The 10050-nt window shown below is 42.0% G+C and overlaps 1 protein-coding gene across 1 annotated transcript; it reads right to left on the reverse strand.

Moving 5' to 3' along the window:
- Positions 1-3025: 3025 nt before the first annotated feature.
- Positions 3026-4055, reverse strand: dand5 (DAN domain family, member 5; the record flags this gene model as incomplete). The annotated part of the gene is made up of 2 exons (XM_084318270.1): positions 3026-3322; positions 3564-4055. The coding sequence occupies 2 exons, from the start codon at positions 4053-4055 to the stop codon at positions 3026-3028; spliced, it is 789 nt and encodes a 262-aa protein (XP_084174396.1).
- Between the last annotated feature and the right edge of the window lie 5995 nt (positions 4056-10050).

A 10050-nucleotide genomic window follows, 5' to 3' on the forward strand; every position in this document is an offset into this window, starting at 1 on the left:
ATGATTCTGACATTTGAGGTAATAACCTCTTTAAATGACATGACAATGGTCATAAACGAGGAGATGATGATCCCATTCAACTCAATGTCGTTTCCACACTTGGCACCAATGTGTGTTCACATGCTACACAGTGATGTAATGACCCTTCCTTCTTTTATAGTTTCCTTGGTACCAGAGATAGGTGCCTGACCTCCCCCCCCCCCTCCAGCTCTTACCCTTCCCAGACTTGTTAGTTAGCTTGTACCTTTTGTGTGCGTGTTTTGTCTGCTTCCCTTTTCCTGTTGTGTAAAGCAACTTGGATCAATCTTGTTTTGTGTTTAAAGTGCTGTGTAAATAAAGTTGACTCAGTTACACTGTTTGGTCTACTAAGGGCAAGGAGCCACAGCTAAGATGTATGGAGAAAACACAAGAGGTCACATGTCAAGGTCTTCTGTGTCAAGTTGGTCAGAGTGGTTTATTGATGTTCTCGGCAATTATCACAAGGAAAAAGCTAACAATCCCCACATAGATGGTGAATGAAATGTATCTACCAGAATCTAGCAAATCACTGAAAATATATTCCGTCAATAAATTGCTTGACGACAGCCAGGCCTCAGATCCTCACTCAATTTCCCCTTGATGCACCTTGATTGAAATATATAACTTGAGCTGCCACAACCACCCCCCCCATATCTCGAACAGTTAAAAGGCACACAGAGAAAGAGCACGCAGCTCATTGTGCGTCTTAAAGCGCTAACTAGGCCACTTAGTGCCCTGTGACGCTGATCTGATCCCCGAGGCGCCGAACTTGGCAGCGATCCGTCCCCCCGTCGCTCCTTCTTTTTCCCTCGCCATGGGAACCAGGCCATCCTTAACGATGCAGGAGCAGCTCCCACAATGCAAAGGGGGCTGACATCTGTCTCGCTAAGTGGTGCGCTCTCTTGTGCACCTTGTTTGTTCACTCTGTAACCCCCTCCCACCCCCCAGTGGCCTCCTCCTCCTTCTTATCTCCCTTTTCTATGGCTCGTCTCTAGCCACTGAGAACACTATAGAAGAGGAGCCCTATGAAATCTGGGAAGAAAAGGCGAAGAGATCATCACACACACACACGCCAGAGTGATTGGCACCGTGGTTATAGTTATTAGGTATCTGATGAATCTCTATAAATACAGACCGCACTCAGTTGAATCGTTGCAATATTTATTTGACATAATCAATAAGTATAAATAATTGAACTCAGCCACCGGAGAAGGCAGCGGACCAGAAACACTTGGCTGTATTTATCTTGATTATGTAAAAGAAATACTGAAAGATGACTGAACTGTCGTGAGTGCAGTTTGTGTTTATACATTTGTGGAGTTCCTTAAGAACCCTGCACCAAGAAAAAGTTCTTGGAGTGAAACTACTAAACATATAATTATTTATATACACATTCAACAGTGCATTATATAATGTCTCTTTTGTTAAACCAGTCATATTTGATTCAAAGTTCAAACTATTTAAGGAATACGATTTAAAAGTTCAAACTATTTAAGGAATACGATTTCAAAGTTCAAACTATTTAAGGAATAAGATTCCATCTTGGATCGTTGGTACGATCACGGTCTCTAAGGCCTTCTTAGCCTCCCCACCTCTCCAACTACTGCATATTCAGAAGAACAAGTGCCCCATTGTCAAAACGGCCCCTAATTCTGCACAGTTAAGACACGGGCAAATATTTGTCCCATCAATCTTGGAAAATATAGGCATCAACCGGAGATGCTAATCACATGCTAATGGCATCCGAGGGGCTCAATGCTCCCCGCAGCGCACCCAGCGCTTTCGCTTCTTCAGAAAGCAGCCGTGAATGCAAATGGTGTCTAAACAGCCATCTTGACAGCGTGCCAAGGCAACGTAAAGAGCCTCCTTCTTTTATGCTCCTCTGGGAATGTATGTGGGGATGAGTTCACTTTACCAGCCCCAGGTGCCAGGAAATAAATGAATAATAGGTTTTATGGGCCTTAACTGAAACACACGCACGCACACAGATCCTCTCACACACACACAACCATATAAACAGATGCACACATCAACACATACATCCACACGCACACACAGATTCTCTCACACACACACAACCGTATAAACAGACACACACATACTCGAGTGCCTCTGCGGTGAAGGATGTTCAAATTCCCACCACCATTCTGAAAGGAGCTTGGCCTTGAGAGAATAGGTGGTTCCTATACATAATTCAGGGGTCCATGCTGGAACAATTATGTTTGCTTACTGCTAAGTGCCTGACCCATGCTCAATAGCTTGTTTACTTACTGGTTTAGTACTTTCAGATGTAAGTGCTATGTGTGAAAGTCGCTGAAACAGGGCATTTTCATAAAATATGGCTGATACTTCAACACTTGAATACAAGAGTGGGTGAGGAAAAGAAAACTTAAACAAATGCCCTCTGTGCAAATTAAACTGCACTTTTCAACGCTCTGACTGACAGGGAGAAAGAGATTAGGAAGACCAAGCAAAAAGAACATAGATAAATAAACTATTTTAATGACATTATTAAAACAAATTTCAGTTCATGTCAACCCAGACAAGTTCTTAAACATTACACTGTCCAGTGTGGACAAACTCTACGCTTCAACAGAAAATTGCATGACCAAAGCCTATAGGTCATATTGTCGACATTAAGTGGCGGCATTAGCCTCCAAATCATTGCATTCTGAATAACACATTCAGACTAGTACTACTAGCATAAATACAGATACACATATACATGTACAGTACAACACAAAAACTATAGCTCACAATGTTCAATGTATCTGAACAGTTAAGGAGCAGTCAGATGAACACAAATGCTCATATCAGTAAGACAAACTGGTCTGGTACAGTGTAGGTATCAATCACTGCTATCAGGTGAAATACATACATATATATTTTAACTATACAATGGGGTTTGAAGGTTTCAAATGCTCTACGAAGATGGAACATATTATCCACATTCACTGTACAGATTTCCAGTTCAAGAAAAACTGAAAAGAGTCTTTTGAAGAAGAAGTCAGAGCCGCCAGGAGGACACGGCATCGATGCTCCCTTCCTCGCGGCCCGTCTCACACCTGCACTCCTCCACCAGCATCACCCGCCTCTCTCGCACCTCTGCCCCACAGCGCAGGGGCACGACCACGGTGTGAGCCTTGGACGGTGCACAGCGGGAGCAGGGCCCGCGGCGGTGACCTCCCGACCCCGTGCCTGGTCCGGCAAGCTCCCCTCCGGAAGGGATGAACAGGGAGCTGCACTGGCCGAAGCACAGCTTGTTGTGCACAGTGACGGTGTCGCACCCCTCTGCTGTCACGCGCTGGGAGGAGGAGAGAACACATTAGCTTGGTGTACTAGGAAGAAAGCATTTCACCATTTAAAACACCAATCATCAGAGTGCGTTATTTTTCAAGCACCTTTACATGTGTGTTATGTTATCTAAGTTAATATGATAAATAATTGTTTAACAAAGACAGGAAATAAAAACAATTACAGGCCACAGCGTACTTTAAAATGCACAGCACACACAACAGCATGAGAAGTCCTCGACCGAGTTTTACCTGAGTGAAAGGCACGGCAGTGCAAGTCTGTTTAGCGGCGTCCTTCAGACTGAGAGAGAGAGACATGGATGTCTTCCCACGCTGTCCTTTATCCATGGCCTTCTGCCACATCTGCACACCCTGCCTCTTCTTCAGCTCGGGCTCCGAGGGCCTCTCAGGGCGCAGGTGGCGGAGTGGGCTCATGGCTCCTCTGGGGGCCAAGGCTGAGCTTGGACGTCCCCGTGCCAGGAAGGCAGGGAAGGGCATCCTGGAGCCGGGAGAGGGGGCTCTCCTGGGACCCGGCGCCCGTCTGAAGTGGGCCGACTGGGCCAGCTGATGGGGGTCCAGCCGCACTACTTTCACTATTCCCCGCTTGGGTTCGTCTGGCCCGAAGCCGGATGATTCAAAGTCGACCGTTGACTGTTTCAGAACGTTCCCAATGGTGTTGTGGGGGAACGGACGAGTCACAGCTGACAAAGCTGACAAAAAGACGACGATGACCAAGAAAGCCATGCTTTGTCACAGATGTGCAAAGCAACAGGGGAAAAAAAAATATTACGGGTATTTCGAAATTCTGTACGGATTTAAAAAATCTATATATCACGATGCAAAATATATAAAACTGGTGCTATCAAAAAAAAACTTGAGTAAAAAATATTTTGTATGGTCCAAGGTTCCTGAAGGTAACCTTGCGGTCAGTGTTCATCACAGCAGTGGAGGGAGGTCTCTATATACTGTAGGCAGCAGCCAGCTCCCAACTAGGATTTAAACCAGGGAAGGTGTCAGAATTCTCATGCTAGAACTCGCGTCACACCTAGGTAAAAACACAGGGTAATGGGATCATTGCCAGATGAAAGGATTTCGCTTTTATGGTGAGAATAGCCATAAAAAGTCTGCTTCCCGGGGGGCCGATTGCATGGGCATGGGCTCAATATAGATCTGGACAAATTATATATATATTTATATATATATACATTTATGACGATCGCCATCGTAAAAACAAAAGTAGGTCCAAGCAAAATATTATACATGTACAGTACAATCTCTCTGTGTACAAGAATGTTTTCCATTATATTCCATCATAACAACCATCTACTAAACCAATGATGGAATGCTGTGGACTATATATGGCTAAACAACAAAAACAACAACAACAATGTCACATTACCAAAGGCAAACTAAATATATGGTTATAAGAACATTTTCAAAGACAACACATCTTTGCTGTGGACAAATAAATCCATCCTGCTCATCAGAGCTCAGGGGTTCCTAAACCTTTTCTGCCCTGGACGCAAACTGAATAAAGTGTTGACCTGGAGCCCAGGCTCAATAGAAAACTCGACTACTGGTCCTAAGAGAAAAAGGTCAGAAACCCATTGAGTCCCACAGCTTGAGAATTACTTCTATAATCTCTCTGCACTAGACATGATCACTTGATCTTGTTCTCCAACCCAGAACCACATGTTCTTGGTTTTTGTCAAGTACATTGTTGTAGATGTTGTTTTGTGATGTGTAAATACCACTCTGAAAGGTCTTAAGCGTTACAGGTAATAAAAAAGGAAAGGCCCAGCCATACAAAGAGCACCACTGATACTGTACATATGACATACACACACACACACACACACACACACACACACACACACACACACACACACACACACACACACACACACACACACACACACACACACACACACACACACACACACACACACACACACACAAATAAAGAAATTATGTGAATAAAAAATAACGTGAATTAAAAAGGAGTTTGTTGTATTGTATTATACCTATATTTCCATATTTCTTTCTCTTTTCTTGTCTCTGCAATGCTTCAAATGATATCAATCATTGTATTAATACTATAATAAAAAAATATATATAAACACTATTGTGTATTTTATCCAAATAACCACAGAAATCATGATGGGGTGTAGTTCGGTAGAAAATAGTTCCTACATGAAACTGCTCACAACGAGATCTGTGGATTATTATTATGGAGTAACTATGCTGACTGAGATATTGCTTTTGAGTTTTTCAAAATGTGTTTTTTGGTGCTTTGAGCACCACAGTGAGTGCCATTCAGCTCTATTATATTGGGAGTCACGACAGATATCTCTATGGCAGATCATCTAAAACTAGGTGAATCACACTAAAACTATCTGGATGGCTAGATAGCACTAGAGTTTGGACCCCAGGAAGAGTAGTTTCACTTTGGTGTAGAGTAGACTAATGGGGATCCACAATAAAACAATAAAACAATAAAACTCCAGGTAAGGGGGAGATATTTTTAAATGTTTTATTTTATTATATGTTCTATGTTGAACTGTCCCTTTAAACCTTGAAGCTGTACAGTTCTGCTATGGTTACTATTAGACTTTTACACTGTGTCTATCAGTATGAGGTGTTCATACCAGATATATTTGACAAAATCCACATTAAAGTAGGACAACCTGGTCCCACCAGCAGTTTCCCAATGTGTGTTCTGTGTCCTCTGGTAACAAACAAACAGCACATGGAGGAGTAGGTTTCTGCTTTCAGTTGTACAAATGACATATTTGGAAGAATTTCACGTAATATTTAATCAAATTAAAAAAGGTAATTTTGATCATTTTCTCACTGGAGAGAGTATGTTTATAGCTGCCACACTCTTCTCCATTTGATGTTTGTTTTGATCAACTATAACCTTTTTTTCCCCTACTGCTGCACATGGCTCTGATCAATGATCCCGATCAACGATACCTTGATAGAGAAAGAAATCGTTGTTTAATCTGGGCAGCAGTGTTTATTATTATCATTATTCTCTTGAGAATAGGATCGTTTCTGGAGAGAATCCAAGCAGAAGAGGAAAAAGAAAAGAGTCTGCTTGGCATGTCATCAATCCACAGTCGGGACTCTCTTCTGCCCGGTGAGACGTCACTATTACCTGTGGCTGTAAAGTAATAATGAGTTTACGTTCCATAAGCAAACAGACACTTTACTATCCATGTATTCCCAACCAGCAGGCCTTCAGCCTCTCCTGTGATGAACCATCATAATACAATTAGACTGCTGTGTGCTCTCTCACCCGCGACCAGATCACACACACACCCTGGCTGTTAGTGGTCAGGTCTCAGTCTAGGATGGATGTGGGACCGTCTGAGGTAATGACCCGAGGAAATGTTCCCACAACACTTGGGCTCAGAAGAGACGGGCTGTTCTGTCTAGTGGTTATTCTCTTGGTCACATTGACCAAGAGCAGAGACTGACTGCTCTGTTATGTGAATAATTGATATTATGGCAAAATAGTGGGGTTATGTGTTCAGGATCGTGATGGTACAGTGATGCCAATGTGGCTGAGAGAATTGGCTTGTGCCCGCTTCAGATACAAGCTTCCTAAACGAGAGGGCAGTCTTTTAAATTTTCTTTTATTTTTATAGAATTTTTTCCCCTCAAAATTTCAAAGTTTCATTTTGTAAACGATAAATAGATTCAAGATGACCAACTTGTATAAATCAGAAACGACCTTCGATCAAAACAAAATGGACACATATCTTAATCAAATTAACCTCCCCAAACTTTCAGAGGATGATGCTAAACAGTTAGAAACACCAATCACACTAGAGGAACTCAGGAAGGCCATATCCGAAATGCAAAGTGGTAGGGCTCCTGGAAGAGACGGTATCCCACCAGAAATGTACCTCTCATGCTGGGACATAATTGGACCCCTATTACTTAATATGATTTTATACTTAGTCAAGGAGGGGAACTTTCATAAGAATGACAATATTGCACTCATAACAGTCCTCCTTAAAAAAGACAAAGACCCCACCGAGTGCGGTAGTTATACACCTTAAGCCTCCTCGGAACCGATATCAAACTGTTCTCTAAGGTATTAGCCATCAGACTTCAAAAGCATATGACGTCTTTAGTTCATCCGGATCAAACTGGCTTCATAAGAAACCGTTTGATCACTGACAACATAAGACGATTACTATACGTACTAGATGCCAGCAAGGACGACACCACACCTAAGGCGATGCTGTCCCTGGATGCAATGAAAGCTTTTGATAGGCTGGAATGGTCGTATCTATGGGCAGTATTAGAAAGGATGGGGTTAGGAAAAGGATTCATTGATATGATTAAAGTATTATACAAAGACCCATCGGCCATGATTACAACAGGTATAATCACCTTTGCCCTCTTAGTCCCGGACTATTCGATTTATCACTAGAACCTTTAGCACAATATATAAGACAATCCCAACTCATAGAACCAATCGTAATCAAGGGCACACAACACAAAATTAGTCTATATGCGGACGACGTAATACTGTTCATGCAAAACCCTAACACCGCAATGCCTCATCTTCTAATGTTGATTAATGACTTTGGCGACCTATCGGGATTTAAGATAAACTGGCCAAAGTCGGCTTTCCTTCCACTGAACGCCCCTGCAAAAAATACAAGTCTTCCAGAAGAAATACCAATGGTTAAACACTTTAGATGTTTGGGAGTTGAAGTATTCCCTACCATAAGCCAAACGGTGAAACACAATTACATAGAAATCCAAAATAAAATAAAATACGACTTTGACAGGTCAAAACTTAAAAACTCAGTACATGCACGGGTTTCAATAGTTAAGATGGATGTCTTACCTAGAATCAACTTCATCAGCTCAATGCTTCCGTTACCCCCTCCAGATGGTTACTGGAAAAAATTACACTCTTCCGCATATACATTTATTTGGAATAACAAACCACCACGTATAAAAAGATCCACCGCACAGAGAAACAAAGCCGACGGAGGGATGGCATTTCCAAATTTTTTCCACTATTTTTCCACTTTAAGACCACTGACAACCTGGTTTGAACCCCAAGCATCAGTATCCTGGAGAAATTTAGAAGTAAATATAGTAGCACCACAGAGACTGCAGGACATAGTATACACCAAAGTATCAATTAAGCAATGCGAACTGAAATTTGGCCCCATAATTACTCATGCGATCCGGATATGGCGAGAAACACAAAAAAAATATTCTAACCCACATAAATGGCATACTCATACTCCCTTATTCAATAACAATGCACTCCTGATTGGAAAACGACCTATAAGATTCCCTAGATGGGAAAAGCAAGACATACATACATGGTATTTGTAGTTATGATGAAATAGAAAAAAAATGTAATCTCACCGGTTCCACATATTATTTTTACGTACAATTATTGTTATGTTTGAAGGCTCACGGTGTTCCATTAAGGAAACCAATTGCACACCACAGATACCACACATTTTCTATGAAAGAGAGACATCGAGAGGTTTTGTATCAGATTTTTATCATCAATTACTAACGGCCTCGTATGAAACCCTCCACCTAGACTCTATTTGGAGGAGGGATATACCAGACCTGGAAAAAGATTTTGATTGGCAAGAAGCCTGGGCAAATGTTCGACTTGCATCAAGGAACCCGGACCATCAACAAATCAATCTTAACTATATTCATAGGACATACTTGACTCCTATAAGACTGAACAGAATGGGTCTTAAACAAGACTCCAAATGCTCCTTATGTACAAATGGGGACGAGGGGACATTTATGCACATGTACTGGGACTGCCCACCAGTTAAGATATTCTGGAAAGAAGTGACCCAGCAATTATCAAATCTCTTAATTCTGAATATACCTGTACACCCCTCTGTATTACTGCTGAATGATGTTTTTGAGTATGCAGTACCTATACAGCTAAAGAGATTGGTTTTATCTGGTATTACAGTGGCTAAAAAACTGATAGCATCACGATGGATTCAACCGGAAAAAATGTGCCGAAAGGTCTGGATTCTTACATATCTCGATGTGATTTATCTAGAAATATCTACAGCAATAATTTTGGGTCTCAATGAATCCAAATTGACAATGTGGTTAGAAGTGGTGGAGAGAATAAAAGCTAGCATATAATGGTAGTGTCTGGTTAGGAGCGAATGATAATGGATGGATTATCCATTGGGGGGTCCAGGGTGGGGGGTGCGAGCAAGAGCATATGTGTGTAGGGGAATAGATAGCAGGTATTAGGGGTAAGGTAAGGTAAGGTAATTTATTTATATAGCACGTTTAAAAGCACAAGAGCCAACCAAAGTGCTGTACAGTCAAAGCTTAAAATCAATGTCCTAATATAAAATACACAAATACAAATATACAAAAAGGCACAGCAGGACAAGACAGTACATTCAGAGAGTAGGACAGTAGGACAACACACGAATAGGGGAACACAAAGTACAGTAGCACACAGGGGACAGAGGAGCATAAGAAGAGATACAAGAGGGAGGGGGCAGGATAAAATTACATGGGAGTGTGTGAGTTAGGGTGTGGGAGAATCAGGGTTTATTGAAGGCCAGGGAATAGAAGTGGGTTTTTAGACAGGCCTTAAAAGTCTCCAGCGAGGGGGCAGATCGGATCTCCAGGGGAAGCTGGTTCCATAGCTTGGGGGCCACGGCCTTGAAGGAGCGATCGCCTCTCTTTTTGAGTCTGG

Source organism: Notolepis coatsorum, assembly GCF_963971535.1.
Source record: "Notolepis coatsorum genome assembly, chromosome: 7".
Taxonomy (NCBI): Eukaryota; Metazoa; Chordata; class Actinopteri; order Aulopiformes; family Paralepididae; genus Notolepis; species Notolepis coatsorum.